This window comes from Halichoerus grypus, chromosome 8, assembly GCF_964656455.1.
Source record: "Halichoerus grypus chromosome 8, mHalGry1.hap1.1, whole genome shotgun sequence".
NCBI classification, from domain to species: Eukaryota; Metazoa; Chordata; class Mammalia; order Carnivora; family Phocidae; genus Halichoerus; species Halichoerus grypus.
The window spans coordinates 124,870,910-124,894,418 of record NC_135719.1 but is presented as its reverse complement, the minus strand read 5'-3'; the positions used below and the strand labels follow the sequence as shown (position 1 = coordinate 124,894,418).

The 23,509-nt window shown below is 48.2% G+C and overlaps 1 protein-coding gene across 3 annotated transcripts in view; it reads right to left on the bottom strand.

Annotated features, from left to right (window-relative positions):
* Positions 1-8,513: 8,513 nt before the first annotated feature.
* The window catches only part of LIN52 (lin-52 DREAM MuvB core complex component), a 124,179-nt gene continuing 109,183 nt past the window's right edge, over positions 8,514-23,509 (bottom strand). For 2 of the 3 annotated variants that reach the window (XR_013440778.1, XM_036117826.2), the window contains one exon: positions 18,454-20,481. Coding sequence is in view for 2 of the 3 variants with exons in the window: in XM_036117826.2 (XP_035973719.2) it covers positions 20,426-20,481 (56 nt within the window). In the remaining variant the exon portion in view is untranslated. Of the gene's footprint in view, positions 8,609-18,453; positions 20,482-23,509 lie in introns of those variants that run through there. The other variant, XM_078053942.1, reaches the window with a different exon arrangement.

Below are 23,509 nucleotides of genomic sequence, written 5' to 3'. Positions count from 1 at the left end.
CCTTGGACCATTCCCAGAGGGAGGCAGGGGATTAAGGAGGGTCAGGGAGGGTGGTCCCAGAGGGTCCGGCAGAGTAATGGGATTAGCCTTCAGGCAGTGAGTGAAAGTTATTACCCTGTGGGGCTTCTGACCTCCCACCCGAGGCTGCAGCTGTCACCCATTCCCAGGAGAGCGTCACTAACAGTGCCCCCACCCCCACCTTGAGGCAGGCTGGCACCCTCTGCCCCCCCCCCCCCCAGGCTTTCCTGCTGCGATCATCTGTCAAGGGGCTGGCCTCCTAGCTTTAGCCTCCTGCCTACCCCTGACAGTCTGGGCCACCCACACACAGTATACCCTAGCATTGCCCTGTGCCTCGGTTTCCCCGTCTGGATAGGAGGCTACAGGGAGGATGCTTGAGACCCTGAGGGACAACCCGTGATGCATGGAGGTCCGGACCGGACGCCCTGGGTTTCTGGTTCTGCCCTGCCTTAGCCGGGCCACCCCGGACGCATCTGCTAGCCTCTCTGGGTCCTAATGTACGGAAGGCGGGCAGGAGCACGGCAGGGTTTCCCAGGGGAGGGTTGGGCCAGGGGGCGCAGCGCGGGCCCCTCGGCGGAGGTCAGGGGGCCCGAGGCCTAACGACTGGAAAGGGCCCGCGGTGGCCGGAGCCTCGCGGAGCCGGAGGGCGGGCTGCTCCCGGCTCCCCCTAGCGGTGAAGGCGCGGAAGCCCCTCCGGGCCGGGCGGCCGGGGAGGCGCCCAGGGTCCCAACCCTGTCCTGACCCGCGCCTGACTCCCGTCGTGAGGGCGGCCCTCCTTTAGCTTGCGTGCCGGTCTGGTAACCCGAAATTGTCCCAGGCCCGGCTTAGCCAGCCCGAAGCCCGGGCACGCGGGGGCGTTTGCCCAGGCTGGCTGCGCAGGGCCTCGGGGTGCCCAGGAACCCGAGGGGACCGTCTGTGACCAGGCACGAGCAATTCCCTTTTGTAGCCTCAGTTGCCTCGCGGTACACGGACGGCGGGACCCGGTCAGTGGTCCAAGCGGTTGACTCGAACCGCCTTTTTAAACGTAAAACAATTCAGAGTCCCTCAGGGCAGCACTTTTCCTTCTCCCGTTTGAATGGTGACCCAACACTATTAGGCATTCACTAATGCTTTTACGGTAGTTTCTTAATCTCAACAACTATATAGGTTTTAAAATTATTTTTAAATAAGCACTACTTTTTTAAGGAGCCGCTTTAACCATGCCGAAAAACTGGGGGATTGTAGAGTTCTCAATATACCCCACACCCAAATCACCCTGTGATCAACATCTGACATTAGTACGTTTGTTAAGGAACTCAGACTGATACATTGCTACTTGAAGTTTGTACTTTATTCAGTTTTCCTTGGTTTTTACTTAAAGTCCTTATTTCTGTTCCAGGATCTCACACAGGATACCACATGACGTGTCGTAGTCGTGTCTCCTTAGGCTCCTTTTGGCTGTGATGATTTTATGTAACTTTAAAAGGGGGGAAAAAAAAAGTACACGTTCAGGCAATGGAATATTGTGGAGCTGTTATTACACATTCTGATCTGCAACGATCTCCAAGATAGTATTAGTATGATAAGGAACATTCAGGATGGTATATTTTACTTCCACCTTTTTTTAGAGAGAGAGAGTGGGGGAGGGGAGGGGCAGAGAGAGAGAGAGAGAGAGAGAGCACATGGGGTGGAGGGGCAGAGGGAGAGGGAGAGAATCTTAAGCAGGCTCCATGCCCAACGCAGGACTTGAGCTCACGACTCTGAGATCATGACCTGAGATGAAATCAAGAGTCTGACGCGCAACCGACTGAGCCACCCAGGCACTCCATGTATATGTAAGTGTATATATAACTATTTTTAAACCTCTGGAAGGCTATCTGAAAAACTGGTTACTGGTTGATTATGGGAAAGGGAATCAGATGACTGGAGAACAAGAGTGTGAGGGAAGCCCACATTTTACTCTATACCTTTTGTATTAATTTGTGGGTTTTTTTTTTTTTTTAATTTTATGTATTTATTTGTGTGAGAGAGAGAACACAAGCAGGGGGAGCGGCAGGCAGAGGGAGAAGCAGGCTCCCTGCTGAGCAAGGAGCCCCGATGTGGGACTCGATCCCAGGACCCCAGGATCATGACCTGAGCCAAAGGCAGACGCTTAACCGACTGAGCCACTCAGGCACCCCTGTATTAATTTGGTTTAAAAAAAAAACTGTGTATGTGGGGCGCCTGGCTGGTTCCGTTGGTGGAGCTCGTGACTCTTGGTCTCCGGGTTGTGAGTTCGAACGCCGCGTTGGGTGTGGAGATCACTTAAAAATATAAAAAATAAAAACTGCGTGTATGCATTACCTATCATGACAAACATAAACATCAAACATAACAGTACATAGAGGTATAGTATATTCATTGAACCTCTCACTGGGCTCTGTACTGTTTGTATCATAAAATCCAGCCCCCAACTCTGTGAGGACGTCCCCCCAGGTGGGTGCCCCTGCGGCTCCATCAGAATCACAGGCGTGGCCGGTCTGTAAAATGCCTTCCCACCCTGGGCCGGGCCTCCTCTGAATATGCCGTACCTGTGTGCCGGGCGCTTTGGGGTGGAGGGTTCTGGGTGGGGTCCGGGTACAGATACCTAGACTTACTAAAGTAAGAAGGGACACAAGGAGGTGGGGGCCTCGTGGGATCTGGGATAGGGTGGTCCCAGAAAGACAGGACTGCGGCTTCTCGCAGGTGCTGTTGCCCCTGCTCCCGCAGCCCGGCCGCCTAAGCTCCCCCCTCCGCGTGGCCCTGCCTCCGCTCCCCGCCTGCGTCTTCTCCATCCGAGCCCCGATGGAGCGCTTAGTCTCAACTCGAGAATTTCCAGAGGGTCAAATAGGTCTGGGCTTAAGGCAAGTGCCTGCACCTTGTTCAGGTCAGTATGTGACAGGGAGAAACAAATTACCTCCCCCAAATATTTCACAGGCCTTGCTGTGTCCTCAGCACCGGTTTAGGTGCTGTGTTGTGGGGTACAAAAGAGCAAGCAGGCCTCTCTCTCAGGGGGCAGCCTACAGAATGATGTGATTTCAGGGCTTTTAGGAAGGTCCCACTGCTCCAGGTCCCTCCCTCTCCTTCTGGAGATCCACTCAAGCAGCTTCATTTAAATTATGGGTCCGATCCCTGTGGAATTCAGCTCCCCTAAGACAGGTCAGAGTTTAGGCAAGTCTCCCACGATTTCCCTCAATCCCTACTAGAAGGGCCCTTTTGAAGGCCCTCTGAGATCTTGCTCATGCTCCCTGGGCAGTGAGCATTTACTGCTTCCTTTAGCGTACTCAGGCAATATTCTCTATTTTCCAAACTCCTCACGTCCTTTGTATGCCTCTGGGCCTTCACATTTGCTGGTCCCTCTGTCTAGAATACATTACCCCTTTCAAGGCTCAACTCAAGCTTCCCCTTCCATGGGAGGCCTCACCTGCCCAGGCCCAGGTGGAGGTAGCATCCACCTGACTACCCCTCCCCCCATCCCCACCCCTGGGCACAGACCTGATTGTTGGAGGTGGACAGGATTCAGAAGGATCGGCATCCACATCGGGCTTTGCCATCCTGCCAGCATCTGGTAGGTACTTAACAAATCCTAGCTCTGCTCCTCACATCTCCAGAGCGTGCCTTAGTGATTTGTGTTTATCCAACCATCTTCCCTTTACACTGCAAGCTTTAATTAGTAGGCACAATAAATGTTTGCTAAATGACTTAGTGATTTAACCAGGGAAGGGGAAGATGTTTCCAAGCTCAGAAGCAAGGCTGAGGACCTCTGCTGCCCCAAGAAGCAGGGAGAGGGAGTCCTGTGCTAGGGTCAATATAGGAGGTACAGATGAGAAATTTGGTGGTTTGATTTCAAGGGATGATTGGAGTGGAATAAGGGGACAGAATTGGATGGGTGTGGTGGCATCTGACCATCAGTGGGGGCACACATCTATCCAGCTGGCCCCCAGGCTCAACCTGTCCTGTGCTAAGCAGAGGGGGCACACTATTCAGCCTCCAGGGCCACGGTTGGGCGCGTGAACTCGGTGCCTGGACGTGCCCTGTTCTGTGCGTTCTGCAGCCCGAGACCCAAGTAGGAAGGGGCCCTCATTTGCTCTCTTCTTACTGGTCACTAGTTAGAGACCTGTGGTCACCTCATCTGGTGAGCTCCGTATGGCACCCAGGGCTCTCTGTATGCACCCTTGAAGGTGGTGGGACATGAGGGCTGGAGAGCAGATTATAGCCAGGACACCCCAGCTTCTGGCACCCAACATGTCCTCAGCACCCACTGACATTTTTCCAGGGTTGTACTGCAGAATCTGGGGATACATCGCACCGTTTGAATGGTTCTCTGATGACGCACCCACCTACTTCCTTCAGTCACTACTAAAATCCATTGAACACTTAACAGGGGGCCGGTGCTTCACAGGCATAATCTCATTTAATCCTCCCAAAGATCCAATAAATTCTCTTAAAAAATTATTCTCGGGGCGCCTGTGTGGCTCAGTCGTTAGGCGTCTGCCTTCGGCTCAGGTCATGATCCCAGGGTCTTGGGATCGAGCCCCGCATCGGGCTCCCTGCTCTGCGGGAAGCCTGCTTCTCCCTCTCCCACTGCTTGTGTTCCCTCTCTCGCTGTCTCTCTCTGTCAAATAAATAAATAAAATCTATTATTTAAAAAAAAAATTATTCTCATCTTTTTTCAGAGATGGAAACTGAATCAAAGAAGTGAAGTCACTTGCTAGGGTCACAGAGCTCACAAGTGGCAGGGCCAGATCTGAAGCCGGTCTGCCTGCCCGCACAGGCCTGAACTTCCAGCCAGGACCTGGCCGCTCCCCGCGCCCCCCCCCCCCCCCCCCGCCCAGCTCTGTCCAGCTCGGAGCCCAGCTTCTGCCCCCCTGTAACCAGAGCTAACCGGAGCTGGTACATCCGACCCGAAGCCCTCCCCTTCGCCATAGTCTTGCTTGGCCTGGCCCCACAGTTTCCACCAACAGCTGTCCCACCTGCCTCCAAGCTCTGCACCTCCCTCTCGTGATGCACAGTCCACCCAGCTGCCCAGGAGGTCCAGGGGGTCCGCGGGGTGTAGGGACCATGGCGGGCAGAGGGCCCTGGTGCCTCTGCGCCGGGCGGGTAGCTGAGAGCGGTGGGGAGGCGGGCGCGGTGCACCGCGCTGATCCTAACCAAGTTTGCCAGCCCGGCTTTTCTCATGGCTCCCACACAATGGTCTGCTTTGTGCCCACCTGCCGATAATGCTTAATTAGGCGAGGAGTTGATTAATTTGAGGTAATTGACAGCTAATTAGAGGCCCACAGGCTCATTAACTTGACATCCTGTCTTCGTGAATTGGCTGAGTAGGGTCAGGTGACGGAAGCCGTTGCTTTCTACCCCCCCCCAGCCCTGTGGGCAAAGGTGAACACCTGGGGGGAGGGTTGGGCCGAGCCCGCGGTCAGGTGGGGCAGTCCCAAGGCCAAGAATAGAGGAAACCGAGGCATGGAACGAGGGGGCGTGTGCTCTGACCATAGGAAGGAGGGAGGGAGCAGGAATGGACGGCTCATGGCATGGGGGCAAAGGAAGGCACTGAAGAGAGGTAGGTGGCTATTAATGGGGCGAACAGCTGGGAGAAGGGGCAAGGGCAGAGGGGTGTGCGGGGAAGCCTATTGGTAATAAGCATAGGCTTTGAAGTGAGATAGACCTGGGGTTGAAGCCCAGCTCCACTACTAACCAGCTAGGTGACCATGTATTAGTGACTCTCTAAGCCTCAGGCTTCTCCTCTGTAAAATGGGGACAACAATAGTTTCTACACCTCCTGAGAATGTGGTGAAGAGTACGTGAGACATGGAAGTAAGGGATTTAGACCAGTACCTGGGAGCCTGGTGAATGCTCAAGTAAGTTAACCACTCTCGGCAGCGGGAGGGAGTGACGAGAAGAGAAGGTAGGTGGGTGGGACGAGTTGTAGGGGGCAATGGAAGCCCTCTCCCAAGAGGCGCCACTGTTCCTCTGCAGGAAGCCTGCATGCCTGCAGACAGCACTGCTGAGGGTGTGGGGAAAAGATCTCATTGTTGCAACCACTTTAGGGGGACAGTTCAGCATGTGACCTTTGACCTAGCAATTCCCTCCTTAGAAATCTATTCTACAGATACACTCGTACATGCACAATGAGTTGCATATAAGGATATTGGTTCATTACAACGTAGTTTGTAACAGCAGAAGACCAGAAACAACCTAAATGTCCATCATAGGGACTGGCTAAATAACTTATGGTATATCCATACAGTGGGATAGTACGCAGCTGTGTGATCTGTATGTACCAATATGAACAAGACCCAAGATCAATTAAGTGGGAGAAAAAGCAAGATGTAGGACAAGGTGTAGCTCCCACAAGCTAGTGACTCGTGGCCTGAGGGTTAGGGGATGGGGAGATGTGTTTTTTTACAATGTGCTTATTTTATTTATTTTTTTAAAAGATTTTATTTATTTATTTGACAGAGAGAGACACAGCGAGAGAGGGAACACAAGCAGGGGGAGTGGGAGAGGGAGAAGCAGGCTTCCCACTGAGCAGGGATCCCGATGCGGGGCTCGATCCCAGGACCCTGGGATCATGACCTGAGCCGAAGGCAGACGCTTAACGACTGAGCCACCCAGGCGCCCCTTTACAATGTGCTTATTTTAAATATGGTTTGTATTTACTGTCTTTTCAAAAAGCACTGTAAAATTAAAAAGCAATAGAGCTTTTTTCTCTAAATGAAACCTAACTTGAAATCTGAATTCATAAGGCAGGGTGGCTCTGTGGAACTTGGGGGAGGGGTCCCATCCTCCTCACTTCCTTCCTCCTCCCCTCCAAAGGTTTCAAGGGGGTTTGAAGATCATCTAGAATTCAGTACTGTCCAACAGACTTTTTATGATGATGGAAATGTATGGAGTTCTGCCCCGTCCAGTATGGTAGTCAGCAGCTATATACAGCTATGGAGCAATTGAAATGTGGCTAGTGTAATGAGCTAAATTTTAAATTTTATTTACTTTCAATTTAAATGTAATAGCTACATGTGACTAATGGCTACCTATTTGGATAGCACAGAAATCTCCTCAAGGGACTGAACAGCCCAGCCGTCCTAGCCTCTGTCCACACATCTCTTTGCTAGGTGTGGGTGGGGATGAAACCTTCTAATGGTCCTGGGAAACTTGGTTATAGAGAGAACTGGAGGTCTTTTCTAGCAGATTCAGAACTGCATTGGACAGAAGCAAGTCACAGATGCCAGGAGCTACCCTAGAATGCCAGTTCTTTTAGGAAGGATCACCTAAATGACCCATGAGTCAAAAAGCACATCTGTAGCTTTGAGATCAGTCATCCGCTCCAGCTGGGAGGAATGTAATAATGCCCTAGGTGACCGGAGGCCATGGATTCAGGCATCCATTCGACAACTGTGCACCGAGCACCCATGAAGTGTCAGCTCGGGAGCGACAGGGAAACACAGACCAGGTCCAGGCCTTCGAGCAGCCCCCAATCTCGGGACTGAGTTCCCAGGGGAGGGGCAGATAGAGAACGATACTCCCTCACAAGACAGCTCCAGCATCAGGGTTTCTATCACCCTTGGAGTTTGGCTCACAGCCCTTCCCTATGCCAAGGTCACAGAGGGAAAGCACAGAACAGGGCCCCCCAGCCCTTAGGCTCATTTGCTGGCAGAGCATGGAAAGTGGCTGCCAAAGGAACATGCTGAACCTTCTCTATCCTTCCCTCTGACTCTATAGCTTAGAAGCCAGGATGAGTCTGAGATCTTCTAGATTCTCCTGTATTATTGTCCCAGTCAACTCCATGGGGTTGTGGTAGCTTTCCCTAAGTTTCCCTTTAGAGGCTCAGAGGACCCTAAATTCACTTGTTTTAATGGAGGCGTAGACGACACACAGTAAAGCATACAACTACTAAATGCACAGCTCGATGGATGTTTTTGTAGCTGTTGTCGTTTGTTTTTTAAATATTTTATTTTTTTAAAGATTTATTTATTTTAGAGAGAGAGCGCATGCAGGGCAGAGGGGAGAAGGGCAGAGGGGCAGAGGGAGAGGGAATCTTAAGCAGACTCCCTGCTGAGCACTTAGCTGGATGTGGGGCTCCATCTCACACCTGAGATCACGACCGGAGCTGAAGCTGAGAGTCAGATGCTCAACCTACTCTGCCACCCAGGTGCTCTTCGATGGATGTTTATATACTCACATGCATATAGTCCTGTGTAACCACTAGTCCGATCAAGATAGAGAATATTTCCTACACTCCAGAAGGCTCCTCGTAACCCTCCCCAGTCAATACCCCAAGGTAACCACTATTCTGACCTCTACCACCCTAGACTAGTTTTGCCCATTCTAGAATCATACAGGTATGCCCTTGTGTGCCTGCCTTAATTCTCTCCTCATTCTAGTTTGTGAGATTCATCCACGTTACTGTGTGAAGCACAGTAGTGTGTTTTTTATTGCTGACTGACATTCCATTGTATACATATATGACAATTTATTCATTCTCTTGATGGACATTTGGGTTTTTGTCAATTTTTGACTCACACGAATAAAGTTGCTGTTGACATTCTTGCACATGTCCTTTGTTGGACGCCAGCACCCATTTCTGTTGGGGATATACCTAGAAGTGGAATGAACAAAGACTATGTATTCCTCAAGGTCACATAGACTTGGTGACTTCGCATTCCTGGCAGTGAGGTTTTGAGGTAGGTGTGGGGAGTCAGCTTTAAGTGTCCTCCTGGGGAACTATATGCCCCCACTGTCTGTGGAAGGGTGAGTAGCTCCTATTAGAAAAGAAAGGGTCAGGGAGAAAGTCAAGCAAAGCAGCACAACATGGATTGAGGCCATATGACCACAAGGTCAGAAGCGTGCTGCATGAATGGAGGCTGGGAGGACAGCTGAGCACAGCAAAACAGAAGCTTTCGTTTTGCAGGGTGGAGCGGGTATAAGGAAGAAGCAAGAACAACTGAAGTTCTCTGCAGATTCTTGTTTATTTAATTCACCTCATGGAAATTAAGTTTCTTTTAAGTTCTCTCTCTTTCTGCCTTTATTTACATAACCAACAGCGTACAGAAGAATGTTTTTGGTAACCCAAATATCCTGTTGGCTTCACAGAGATGATAAAGCTCAGTATTTGCGTCTTGAACATTTCTAGCCCTGCAGAAGTCCCCCTCAAGGTCCTTCCTAGTTGGTCTCTGACAAGGGTAACCACTATTCTGACTTCTGTCATCATAAACTAGTTTGTGCCTGTTTTCAAACTTTACTTACATGGAATCTGACAGTTTATGTCAATAGTCACTGAGCATTTATTATGTGTCAAACACATCGCTAAACTATCAAACAGCATCTCATTTGATCCTTCCAACAATCCGCTTGACTGAAGAGAAAACCAATTTCAACAAGGCCAGGAATACTATCCGAAGCCAGAAAACTATGAAGTAGCAGAGCTTGGATCCAAACTAGAGTGACCAACTCTCCCATTAGCAGGACTGTCCCTTGCCCTGGGTAACCCCCAAGTCCCAAGCAAACTGGATGGTTAGTCACCCTAACTCAGACCTGGATTGGACTCAAAAGCCACATTCCTTTCCTTTGGCTTAAGATTTCATTCCAATCTCATGGGGAATGTTCTGTCTGAAAAAAACCTCTGTGATATCAGCATTCTATTTGGGTTTGTCTGTTTGTCTTAAGTAGGCTCCGTGCCCAGCATGGAGCCCAACATGGGGCTTGAACTCACAACCCCCGATCAAGATCTGGGCTGAAATCAAGAGTTGGACGCTTAACCGACTGAGCCACCCAGGCGCCCCTTGTTTCTTTCTTTCTTGGCTTTGTTTCATCTTAAAGAAAGATTTCATTGAAAGTAGATCTGAGTAGGGTAAGAACAAAATTATTCATATTAAAAGGGAATTCTGGCATTACCAACGTATCAAACAAGGATTTATTCAGCATCTATACATTGAAAAAGAATTTTAAGATAGTCCCCGACTACAAAAAGTTTATCATTTACTTGGAGGGTTGGGAGTAAAGCTTAGGGAATAAAATTAGAGGGTAATAAATAGTAATAATAATCACCCACATAGTGTACATTATGTCCTAGGGGGCTTACATATTCTATCTCATTTAATCCTCACAATACAGCTATGAGATGTGTACTGCTGTTGTACCCATTTTAGACAAGGAAATCAGGGCTTGGTGAGGTTAAGCGATTTGCTTAAAAAATTCACTGAGCTGTTCACTTAATATTTGTACCCTTAATGCAAATGAATTATACTTCCAAGCAGTGTTTACCTAATGGGAAACCACTGAAGGTGGGGGAAATTTTTCTTTCCCCAACTCCTTTTTTTTTTTTTTCTTAATAATCTCTACACCCAACATGGGGCTCAAACTCACAACCCCAAGATCAAGAGTCGCACGCTCTTACTGACTGAGCCAGCCAGGTGCCCCTCCCCTACTCTTGAATAGCCTATTCCCAATAATTTGGGGCAACATTTTTAAAAATGTGTTTTGGCTTATTTCATCTTTGTCCTTCAGGTCAGAATGCCATTTTTAGCCTCAATGGCTTGAATACAAATAGGCACAGCTTGGGGCTGTGAAGTCAGAGTCCAGCCTTGCCCAGGAGCCCGGGCTAACACAGGCCACCAGGGGCCACAGCAACCTGCCTGGCCCCATAGCCCGGCTCCAGTCTTCTGGCTGCAGTCAGGTCTGCCAGGAATATTCGTACAAGGGGATCTGTCCCCTGGGTCCTCAAGGCCAGCTCCTCTGTTTCCCTCACCACACCCCAGACCTTATCCCTTCACTCAACCCCCTGCCCCGTCACCCATCTCTGCTTTCCAGGTTCACCGGCCTCCACCCAGAGGCACCTTCATCATTCCTGCCTGACACGTCGACTTTCATTTTCCTAAGACGAACCTCATTTGACAATCTCCTGCCCATATTTCTAAGCTCTCTGGGCCTCGCGGTGCTATTTCTCTGTCCTCTCTGGGGTTTGAGACACCAATCATCTGCAGGTTTCATTAGCATGCTGTTTACCCGTGTCTTTCAGATCATTAATGAAGATGCGTAGTGAGACACCCATCCTCACAGCCCCCACCACGTGCCCCCTCCCGGGCCCCGCGCGGCTGGAATCATTATCCTTCCTGGCGTGACAGGGTCAGAACCAAACCAATTTGCATCAATCTTTGGTGATATTGTGAGGTGCCGCCTGCCCTGCAATCCTCATGTTGTAACAATCGCTTCGGCTCTCTGTTCTGGCGTGTTCCTCTCTCCTCCGGGAGGGCTGACCGGATGTGGCCGCCCCAGCTCTCCAGGCTGAAAGCCCCTAACAGTCAGGCAGGATTCAGGGCTGCGCGTGGCTGGTATTTTCCCTTTGTTTCGCTATCCCGAGCTGGGCAGAAAGGAGCACCTCTCTGGGAAACAGGATGGACAAGGACACATACTGGTGACCTGGAGGAGGGAGCGGGCGTCTCAGGCACAGCATTTTCCTTACTCATCATGACATCTATTTCTGTTGAAGGGAAATGAGGAGCAAGGCTCCTTAGGGCCCTCCAAGGCCTAGTCAGATGCCTGGGCCAGTATATTCCAGGTGCCGGGGCCCGGGGTGGACGAGCCATTTCTTGAGGACGAAGTTCATTCTTCTGCATGATTTTCATGTGACCCAGCCCCTGATGCTCTCATCCCTTCTTTATCAGTTCCGTGGCTCTGCTTCCCATCTCGCAGGGACCCCGACTGCATATACATGTGTTCCCCGCCTCCCACGTGCCCCTTGTGTCCCTCAGATCCCAACTTGCACAGAAGGCACCTCATGTCCTTTCCTGAGGGTGCAGCGCCTCTGTCTGGCGCTCTGGGATGAAAACAGAGCAGCATCACTCCAGGCTGCCCTGACCTGCCTACCCCCGACTCCGAGTTCCTCTTTTTTTTTTTTTTTCTCCCCCTTCTCTCTCAGTTGGGAAGGGAAAACGAGCAGGAAGAAAGCAGCGAAGGAAACTCTCACCAGCACGTCTGAAGTAATGTTTCGCATGCCCCAGAGCTGGGGAAATTCAGCCTTAGGAGTCGACAGTAAAATTAGGTGAGATATATTGTTCTGTGTGGGGATGGACTGAGGAAAAAGAGCTATTTCACAACACTGACTGCACATGTACTGAGAGAACATTTTTCTGTTCCTGAGCAAAGGCTCTGTGGCCTGTGAGGAGGGCTGGGCCCTGGGACGGAGTGTGCTTAGGGCACTACGGGGGATGGAGTAGGGTCTACGACAGGGCTGGATGCTCAGTAAATACTTAGAGGTTTACAGGTTCATAGACACGTTCGTACACAAGAACAAATCTCATTACCATAAACAGATGTCACCGGTGAACTCTGTGTGCACACGCACACGTGCATGGTACTAGGCTGGGCAGATAGGGCATTTTAAGCCCCATATACCTGTATACTCAGCTCCAGAGGCTTCCCCTCATGTTATGAATGCAACACGTGCTTCTGTGGAGAGTTTGGAAAATGTAGGAAAAAAAACCCAAAATTTCCCACAATCCTCCAAAGAGGCAGCAAGTACTGTTAATACCTTGGTCTATTTCCTTACAATCCCCTCCCCCCCATATTGGATATTATGTCGTATTTATAATTTTACATCTTGCTATTTTATTTTCGCTTATCATGACAAACCATTTCTTCCATGATATAACTTTTGCAAACCTACTAACTGGCTGCATAATAGTTCACTCTGTGAATGTACCATTATTTAATCAATAGTTCTGGGTACGAAGGACCTTTGGGTCAGTTGGCTTGGGGAAAGCGGCACTGTGAGAAAAGCAAGGGATGAGGGTCCGCCAATAAGAAAGTGGAGACAGGGGCGCCTGGGCAGCTCAGTCGGTCAAGCATCTGACTTTTGATTTCGGCTCAGGTCATGATCTCAGGGTTGTGAGATCGGGCCCTGCGTGGGGCTCTGCACTGAGGGTGGAGCCTGCTTGGGATTCTCTCTGCCTCTCCCTCTGCCCCTCCTTCTCCCCATTCTCTCTCTCTCTCAAAAAAAAAAAAAAAGGTGGAGGCAGAGACAGCAGAGACAAATGGAGGGGAGGAGGAGGCCAAGGAAGAGGTTCTCAGGAGCTTGCTTTCTCCATTCCTCAGAGACCATTTATGGTTCTGACCCCTGCACAACCCTCGTGGCCCGACCCAGGGCTTTGCTGGTAGCTGCAGCCAATGCTTCTCATTCCCAATCAGCCGAAAGTCACTGACTTTTCCAACCTCTTTTCGGCTGCTCCTTTGTGTGAAGCCGCTGGCTCAGGCCCGCTCAGCTCCTGGGGCTTGGCCGCATCCCGGAAAGCCCTGGGATGTGACCTTCAGCCCTGCTTGACCCTGAGGCCCCGGGCTGCAGAGGCAGGCCAGGCTGTTCTCCATGGGCTTCTAGAGACGGCAAAGCCGGGAGGAGGCTGCTACGGGGGGAGTCCAGGCCCAAGTGAATCCTGCTCAGGCCTGGAAAGGGAGCATCTGGAAGAAGGATGGAAGGATTGGGGGAGGGGTGAGGTGGGGAGGGGCGGAGGACACAGCAAAACAGGGAAGTGCATTCCTGTGCAGTGACTGGAATAGTATGGATGCTCAGCAAATGTGAGGACCATCAAGACTAGTGAAGCACAATGAGTTGAGGCTCATGCCAAGCTCAGTATCAGCTCAGAAACCTGCCGCTGTCACAAAGAACACCTCTCCTTCCCTTGTTCATGAGTAACAGTCTTCAATGCTACCGTCTGCAGAGTCAGCCGTGATATTTGCTGAACGTCCATACGAGCAGAAGCTGCCCCAGAGGCTGGAAGGAGGGGGGCAGGAGTGCCCAGTAAATGTCAGCTCTCTGGAAGAGTGAGAGAAATGGGTTCTCTGCTTCACCCATTTCAACTGTTCTAGGTAACCAAAAGTTACTATATTTTCCCTGTAAGAATTATGAATTTTTAACAAATGTGAGTATAGTAATTAAACAATGCATTGAATCCATTTTTAAAGATAAATCCATCAAGCACTCATATAATGGGTAAGATAGGCCATGTGCTGTTCTAAATACTTGCAAGTACTAATTTAATCTCTACAATGACCCTAGGAGTTAGATGCTACTATTGGACCCACTCCATAAATGGGCAGACTAAGGCACAGACAGATGAAGCAATTTACTTATGGTCACATGGTTAGTAGATGGTAAAAACAGGATTTGGACCCAGGCAATCTGACGGAAGGGTCTATGCCCTTATCCGTGATGCTTGCCTGCCTCTTTTTTTTTTTTTCTTTTTTGAGGGGGGGAGGGGCAGGAGGAGAGGGAGAGGGAGAATCTTAAGCAGGCTCCATGCCCAGTGCAGAGCCCGATTTGGGGCTTGATCTCACAACCTTGAGATCATGACCTGAGTTGAAATCAAGAGTCAGATGCTTAACTAAGCCACCCAGGCGCTCCCTGCCTGCCATTTTAAAGTAGAAAAGGTTCCAAGGACACTGTGGTTCAGAGAGAAGTGAATTCATGACCACACCCTGCCTCTCTTTCAAGATCCATGCTCTTAACTTAGACTAGCAAGAAAGCTATGAACACTGAGTATCATGGTGCAGTTCTTCCAACAAATTCTTATTAAGCACTTATATTGTGCCAGGTACTATCCTAATCTGTTTATAACCAAAGAAACTGTAAGAGACTGAACAAATTTGGATCAGATTCTTTGACATCTCCCAAAAGTTACTTAAAAAGTCAAATCCTATTGTTACCTCTGTGTGTCTCAGATAGGGATGATGGAAAAACAACAAAGCAACTCTTATTACTTGAGCTTTCTGGCTCCTTGGAGTCCAGATAATTGTTTTCTGGTATTGGAAGTCATTTTCAATTTTAAGTTTTCAAACTTGGTAGAAAATACCAATTTATTTGTAGTATTTGTGGAATTATATTTTATTTGAAATTCCATATTCTAAGGGAAAAGAATCAGCAGATATTGGCCAGAAGCATCAGGTACAGATCAAAACAGAAAGCAGAGACCAGGATAAGATAAAAATATGTGTGAGTCCAACTCAGCTCAGAGCTTGATTTTAACTGAGATTCCAAATGCCACTCTCCCCTGCATTCCTTTGTCCCTGGCTATGACCAAGTTCATGGCTGTATCACCCCTAGTAATCCCTGTAATGGGCTGCAATCCTGGGGGAGCAATTTCTGTTTATTAAGTGGCCAACCTCTGAGCCACATGGGAGTGTGGCTGTTGATGGGCCACTTTTCTGTTTAAAAAAAACAGGGATCTTCCAGGAGAGAGAATGGGGATAGTAAGCAAGGCTTGTGGGAGAGCCAGAGACCCAGAGCTGATGGGTGCTGGAAGTGAGAGCCCCCTTCCAGGTCCTGAGCTCTCCGAGCGCAGAATTCACACGTGTGTGCTGCACGTTAGCTAGGCTCGAGCTCACTGACTGCGGTTGTAGGGGCTTCAGTGCAGGTCCAAGGATGGTGCCACACTTGTAGCTGCCCACGATGCCACCAGCGTGGACACGTGGGAGAAGGGATGAGGAGACCCAAAGGGGACAACTGGCGAATGAATGGGGCGAGGCAAATAGCAGGGAGTGGGTCTCTCCCGAGGTGCCCAATTCTTAGTGCTTCAGACGGCAGCCCAGGCAATGGGACCAGGCTGCACCCGGAGCTGTTCTCCCAAACCAACGGCCTCGTCCTTCCCTGCCCACAGCCCCAATGTCTGCCTTTAGGAGTGGGGGAGACATTGCCACAGCTGCTTCGCTGTTTAGACACCCTGTCCCCTCACTGTGTCCCCCCTTCCCCCGGGCACTTGTCCTCTGGTGAGAGTTGTGTGAAGCGGAAGACAATTTGGGGCTTATTAGTGTCCCAGGGAGACATGTAACTTGTGTTGCTGGGACCCAAACAGCAAGAGTCTTAGCAGCAAACTCCAGCCGAGAAAAGACTGAGGAGTTGTCTCACCTAATTACAGGGAATGGCCCTCTTTGTGTTTGTGACTCGGTACGGTTGTCCGATCGCTTTTGATCGCTTTTCTCCATTTGCTGGCTCAGGCCATGCTGGAATTGTGCTAATTAGAAGAGAAATGGACAGAGTGATCCTGTCAGCCCTGGTTACTGGTGGGGACAAAGCGGAATATTATTCTGAGGCAGTGTGTTGTGAGGGCCCTTCTTCCAGCTCTCATTAGGAGGAAGGGGCCCACAGGAGGGGAAGGTTCCGAATGCCCGCGCTGGCGAACGGAGCACTGGGGTGTTCATGTGCTAATTAACAAGCTCTGCAGCACCGGCGCCAACCATGAGCCTCACGGTTGCACCTGGTGCCACCTGAAGCTCATGAAGAAGAAGTGTGTGGGTCAGAGTGGGAAGGCTGACTTCTTTGGGCATAGTCGGGGACCCAGCCCCAAAGTGCCAAAAAGCCTAGATAGAGAGGAGCAGTCAGTTAGAGGCCAGTCAGAACTTACAGACTTGGGAGAGGCTACTGTTTGGGGTGGGGGCTATAAGGCTCTCTGGGGAAAGAGAAGCCCATGTAGGGGCCGTCTGGCTGGCACAAGATGAGGAAAACACAAACTGGAGAACTTAACCAAATGGTTGGACATGGATTTTGTGTAGAAGTTGAAAGCTGGTAAGAAATCATGTCGTCTGACCCCTGGGACCATCCACCTTGGCCCACCAGCCCATGTCCTCCCCTCCTGTTCTGCCTGTTTCTCTTTTCTGTGAGGCCTTAATCCTGGAGGAAACAGAAGGGACCAGAGCATCCCACTGGAAAGGAAATTTCTTGGTTTCATCACAAAGCTCCTGTGGAAGTCCAAACACCCTTCTGAAACCAAAGAGGCAATGGACTGACTTACCAGCTCCATTTCCATGGCCCAGAAGATAGAGGAGCTACAGTTAGCTAGAGGACCACAAACAAGCAGCACTTCCCAAGTGTCCATTTAAAAAATATGATAAGTGGGTCACCAAAAGATACAGAAAAATTAACAATGGCATCTTGCTATTAATACAGTTAATAGCCTGTGAACTTTTAGTGCCCTGACAATGGAAGGAAGGCCGAGCAAATCAGCAGAGGCCAAAGCAAGAATCTGAGAGACTGAAGTGAGCAAGAAGCAACAAGACTGCTGGTGAGAAAAGACTTGACTAAGAATTTGCAAACGTGCCTCCAAAGCCCCGGTGCTATTCCTCTTAGCCAACAGTTGTTTCCGCAAGGAAGGCATTCAGAATGGCAAAGGGAAAGGCAAGAGAAACCTGTGGGCAAATAATACGTAATTATTTATCGGAAAAATAATCTCTCAAGATTTAGAGCAGCGCAGTCACGACTGTCCCTGCCGAGGCAGCCGGCCGGCTGTGCTTTTCCAGGTCACAGAGATCTACTGCCCACCCAGTTGTTTTCTTGGAAATCAATGATGAGCCAATGATGCCAAGCAATTTGCTTTCCTCACATGGAATGTTTCTCTGAAAGGGCATGATGCTCTGCTCGAGGGCAGGTAAACTATCAACGGGGGGACAGTGATAGTACAAATACTTGCTCTTCTCTAGTTCTTGAGCAGAGGCGAAAAGGAAGTCACACTAAGGATTTTATTTTATTTTATTTTAATTTTTTTAAAGATTTTATTTATTTATTTGACAGAGAGAGACAGCGAGAGAGGGAACACAAGCAGGGGGAGTGGGAGAGGGAGAAGCAGGCTTCCCACGGAGCAGGGAGCCTGATGTGGGGCTCGATCCCAGGATCCTGGGATCATGACCTGAGCCGAAGGCAGAAGCTTAACGACTGAGCCACCCAGGCACCCCACACTAAGGATTTTAGTAGGTGGCAGAGAAACATTTGTTTTCAATCCACCATATTTAACTGGAAGTCTGCAAGCAGGTATGGACCCTTCCAGCTCAAAGAAGACACAGAAGAGTAACTAGATGTGTAGGAGAGAGCTGTAACCTTGAGGAGCTTACAACTCAGTGGGACAAGAAGAGATGCACTTGGAACACTTAAATATAAGGCGGAGTTGGTAAGAATAGTAAGGATGGGATACGTAAATGTTGTAGTAATGCAGGGAGAAAGACTGTTTCCAGCTGGTTCACCAGGGGTTTGTAGGAAGGGTAGGTTTGATATGTGCAAAAGAGACTTTCTAGGAACTCAATGGCATGAGCAAAGGCACTCAAGTGAGGAAATGGGAATTGTTCAGATTAACTGGAACAGAGACTTCACATATTGGAGAGGAGGGGTGATTAGGATTACATGCAGAGAGTTTTAAATGCCAGGATAAGAGACCCAGACTTTATTATTAGACACAAGGAGGTATTAAACGTTTTTAAGTAATACTTTAGGGAATTGAGCAGTAATGAGCTTGGATGGCCGGTAGAACAGACTGGAAGCTGGGAGACCAAGTAGTAGATGGTCATAAAGCCTCACACCACCCACTATGATATTAAGGGGAAAACAGCAGGTTATTTATCATTATAGTTGTACTTTCTGATGAATGCTTTATGCAACTTGGCCCTTTGAGGAAAAGAAAAACTCTCCTATAAAAGGGACATATTTATTATGACAACACAGAAACCATCATATACAAAGCACAGTCCTCTAACACACTGAAGTACACACACATTACACATCCATTTATATTATCAATATAAAAATACATCATTAACATTTCTAAGGATGACAAATACGAAACCAATAAATATCGCAATTCTAAAACATCTACTTACATTAAGTGCTGGTGAATAAGATGACAATAAAAGAAAGGCCAAAGCAGACCGGAAAACCAACTACATAGCCTTGGGTTACAGACCTGAGTTGGTTTTGGGGAGGCATCTTCATATTCTCCATGTATTTCTCAATTTCCCCAAACACTTAAAAGTGCCTGATGTCATCAACTCTCAAAAACAGAGTAAAGGAAAAATTTGACGTTATGGCATTCTTTTTTTGCCCTCTCTTCCCCTCCCACTCCAACCGTATTTAGAGAAAAAGGAATGTCAATAATAAGCTTAACTTAAAATCTATGCCTCTCCAGCCTAAATTTCTATATCGCATCCAGGCAGAATCTTTTCTTTCTCACTTACCCATCCTTTGTGACTTGTGTTCAACTTTTCCCCTTATCAATATGTAAAATTGCATGGATGGCAAAAATGAGAGAAAAACCCAACATTAATTCTAGCATGGGAAACAAGGCACAAATGTCAGAAATGGTTAATAGACCAGCTATTAAACTGAATAGGGCTGCACCCTCGCACAGACACTCAGGACCAATAGTTTAACCACAACTTTCCTTGTATCCAAATACCATCAGACAACTGCCACGTGGATGTTCTTTGCATGAAGGTTAGGAAGCCTCATGGCCTCAGGTACTTCTCAAAACATTACAGAGGCTGGGGGCTGGCTTACGAGACAAAATATGGAGAACGTGTGTAATCAATTTTACGCATGGGTTAGGTTTTCAGGTTTTAACACAGCGACAGCTAACTGGCAAAGAGCTCCATAAGAATTGTCTTTAAGTCAGGAAATTCTTTTTTTCCTCGTGCACACTCGTGTGCTTTGGTGAAAATATCTGCTATGTGCTATGAGACGGGACAAGGGGGGCAAAACATTGCCACCATTCCACAGCACATTCCTTTCAGGTCAATTAGAGTTTCTCGTTTTTAATCAAATGGGAACTCCTGTAAACAATCTCCTTCTCCTACCTTTTAGGCCATACTGACTTTCTTGTGTGGATCTGTAACAGATTACTGGAACTCAAAAGTCCTTTCTTTCATCTTTAACTTGGTCTTGAGGTCTAGAATCCAATGTAACCTTGCATGATGGGCCTTTCACTAGCTAATCCCAGGAGGGATCCCCTTTTCCTGGAATCAGAACTGATGGTGGGGAATGAAAGGCACTGGGGAATGGGACTATTGTGAAAGGTACAGAATTTTTAAAGCAGGTGTATATTTCAAGAAGATTCTGGCTTCTCCAGCTGGGGATTCTTGGAACCCAATATATATTGGAGAGTTCACAGGTCAGGCTGCCTGGTCTGTTTCAGAATCTAATTGGTCTCTGGTCTCCTCGCACCATAAATACTTCCTAAGATATCACATACAAGTCAAAAGAACCCGTCTAATCAACGTGCCACAACTGACTTTGCCATCACCGAATCAAACCAACTGTAAGATCCTGGGACTCCTGAATCACTTTCTGAAATGAGAGAGCAGGACTTTGACCTTTAAGAATGATGTGCCCTCTGGGGTTACCCATATCCAAGGCTGAGATGGTCAAAATCCGGAAGCTGACTGAATAACTGCACTGATCCTTCTGTAGAGAATCGATAGAGCAGATTCCTCTCTTGCCGCCGAAGGTCCTCAGAGGTGCAGAGTGCCAGGAGCAGGGGAGAGGGTCAGTCCTGGAGGTGCGCCCTCCGGCCTCTCACCAGGAAGCGGAGAGTTGCACATTGCCAGAGCTGCACTGGGAGGGGAGCACGGTTCCAGTCCCCCAGGACATCCTGTCCACAAGCAGCTGCTGCTACTTCTTGGGTTTCTCCAGAATGTTGAGAAATTTCCCCCGTGTCATCTCTCTGGCTGGAATCACAGCAAATGGAAGATCAATGAAAACCCACAATCTGCAAAAGAGATCTCAGGAAAATATAATTTAATAATGCAAACTGATTTAAATTGTAAAAACAAGTTACTACCAGAACAGATTTAATCACCACTAACCTCCAAAAAGAGGGAAAAACAAATCACCACTGACAACGAAAACTGTACAAAGCTGTTCTGAAGTTGGCAATTGCTATAAGGCATAGGCCAACTGGGGAAGACTATTATTCCCCCCTTAAAAAAATCCCCAGGGAATTCCCCCCAAACCCCTCTCTCTCAAGAACATAACCTAATACTCATGTTCACTATGTCAGGGGGTTTGCTCTTGGAGACTATAATCCAACCAAGATTAGAGTCTTCTCTGGGTTGTTGGTCTCTGGACATTTATAATCTCAAATCAAAATTAGAGATCATTTACCCCATCTCTCAGCAGTGGAAGTCCCTGGATGCTGTAATATAACACGGTTTATATTCCCTCAGTGCAGTTCATCTGTGGATGGTGTAATAAAGTAGGGTTTATAGAGCTTTGGTCTTCTCTCTCTTGGCATTGTCAGTCCTTAGATATTTAATATAGCCAGGCAAGGTTTATGTGTCTTTCTCTGACTTTCAGCACCATCAATCTTTGAATGCTGTAGTTACAAGAGGGTTTATACAGCTACTTTCCTACATATGAGGCTCCAAAATGAAAGTAAAACATTTCTCAATTACAAGGGCCACTCTAGAGGCCCGCTGTTTTAGCTCCGTCAAGCAAGTCCTCAGAAAATGGGTGAATTATAACACCCCCTTCATCCTCATCACAAAATCATCTTTCCGGATCTCTTAAATAGATTTCACAGTGCTCAAAGTTCCCAGTGGTCGGTGCTGGAGGCCAGAAGTCTCAAGGCACCTGCAGCATGAGAAGGACCTGTGCCCTTGCCTCCTTGCAGCTTGACTCAAGTCCAGAGATGGTGGGAGATGAGTGGGCTCCACTCCCCCTCCCTAGCAGTTCCTAGTTTATTTGTACAACAGAGAACTATAACAATACAAACTCTGTAACCACCGGAAAGCTTCCGGTACCTGCAGTCCCTGTACTCCTCATCTCTCACAAATTCTGGAGCTCCAACAAAGGGAAAGGAAATCCCATTAACTAGGAATGGAAGCTCCAGGGATAAGTGCTGCCTCATGTGCCCACAACCCCACCCAGGCTCAAATCAAACTGACCATTGCTTTCCTTGGTGGATCTGCACCAAACCCTACACAGACAAAGTTCCAGTAAGACGTGCAATTATTTGTTTATATAAATGTCTTCCTGCCCTAAAGGGTAAGGACTGAGGGTAGAGACTGTTTCATTATTCTTTCTATCATCAGCACTAGATGTAGTATCTGCTAAATAAATGTTGGCTGGACGAATGATAATATACAAAAGAAGTATTCCAAGCAGGAACACAATAATGTTTATTGCCTTCCTTTCCAGAGACAAACAGTAAGACGTATTAATGGCCCTAGTTAATGGCCTTCATTCTCTGCATTCTGGGTTTTGTTTTTTTTTTTTCTTTCTTTCTAAATTTACCTTGCTTGTTTGGCAAGAAAAAGAATTTCCTTTGATGAAAGTAATGCCAGACTAATGGAGAGACAGAGGTAGGACTAACTACCCTAGAGGAAAGCCAAACAGGTATCGTCTCACCCATGCGAGGTGGCATGGGCTTTTAGATAACACAGGGTCTGAACTCAGTTTACGTTCCAGCTCTAGCGCTTAGCGGTGGGGTGACACCTCGGGCTGGGCAAGATCTCTGAGCCTGTTTCTTTATCTGCAAAATGAGTAGCATATTAATGCCACCTGCCCTGCTTTCCTCTTGGCTATTCAGCAATGAACGTGCTTGGTGGAGTGGTACCATTAACACACCACCTTTCAAAGGAGGGTAAGTAGCTTCTCCTGCACTCGGTATTTCCTGAGCGAATGAATGAACGAACTGTGATAAGAAGGGAGGCTAGCAACCTCAAAAATCCCATTCCTTGGAAGCTTTCCCCTCAGCCTTATCCTACAAGTGACCTATACTTTTGGCCAGAGTGGGTCTCATCATTTATTTCTACTGGATGGGCTTCCTGCCTCCTCTCCCGTGCCTATTAAGAAGGAGTTTTACACAGTATCAAATGATCCTGCAGCATGGCTAGAAGCAAGTACTTTGGAAACCAGATGTGGGTAATCCAAAACTCTGCTGGGTAGAACAGAGACTTGCTCCAAAACTCCTGGGCCTGGAGCACTGTACTGATCTTACTAATTACTTCTGCCTGCTTCCCTTCACATCCCCCGATTCTTTACTGTTTTTTTCCCCAAATGGGAGAATGACCAATATTTTAAGGCATAAAATTTAAAAAGACCCAATCTAGTCAAGGGATCAAAAGGATTTAAAAGGCAAAATAAACAGTTCTTCCAAAGTCTCTCAGTGGCAAGCTCTCCTTGAATTTAACCAATCCTTTTTAACAACCCTTTCCCCACTCAATCATTCCTCCCCCTTCAACCTAATCTGAGCACACAGAGCTGCAGAAAACCACCGTAAAAGTAGAAGTAATTCAAAGACCTCATCTTCTACGTGGGAGGGGAGAAAGTTTTCCTACTTGCCAGTCCCATATAGGAGATATACGAATTCATGACAGAGTGCTCCCTAAAAGAGGGCTGTGCCCTATAAATCACATCCTAAGCACCAACCCCTCCTTGTGCGCGGAGAAACTGCTGTGGGTCAGGGGCAGCTTCGGACCTCGAGCCCTCCTGTTCGCTTGTTATCAGAGATGTTAACATCTCTGATTAATTCACATACCCTTATTTTATTCCTCATTTCTTTATCCTTGCCTTCCTGCTTTGCTGCAGCATGAAGATTCTTACCGACCTGCGACAGTACTCGCCGCCTGCTAGCCGCACCCCCCTAAACCTAGTGAAATTGTTTAGTGATGCCAACCGCGCTTTTAATTTGCAAGACATCAGACACAGAGGTAATTTATACCAACATCTGTTCATTTTTGACTTCTGAAACAA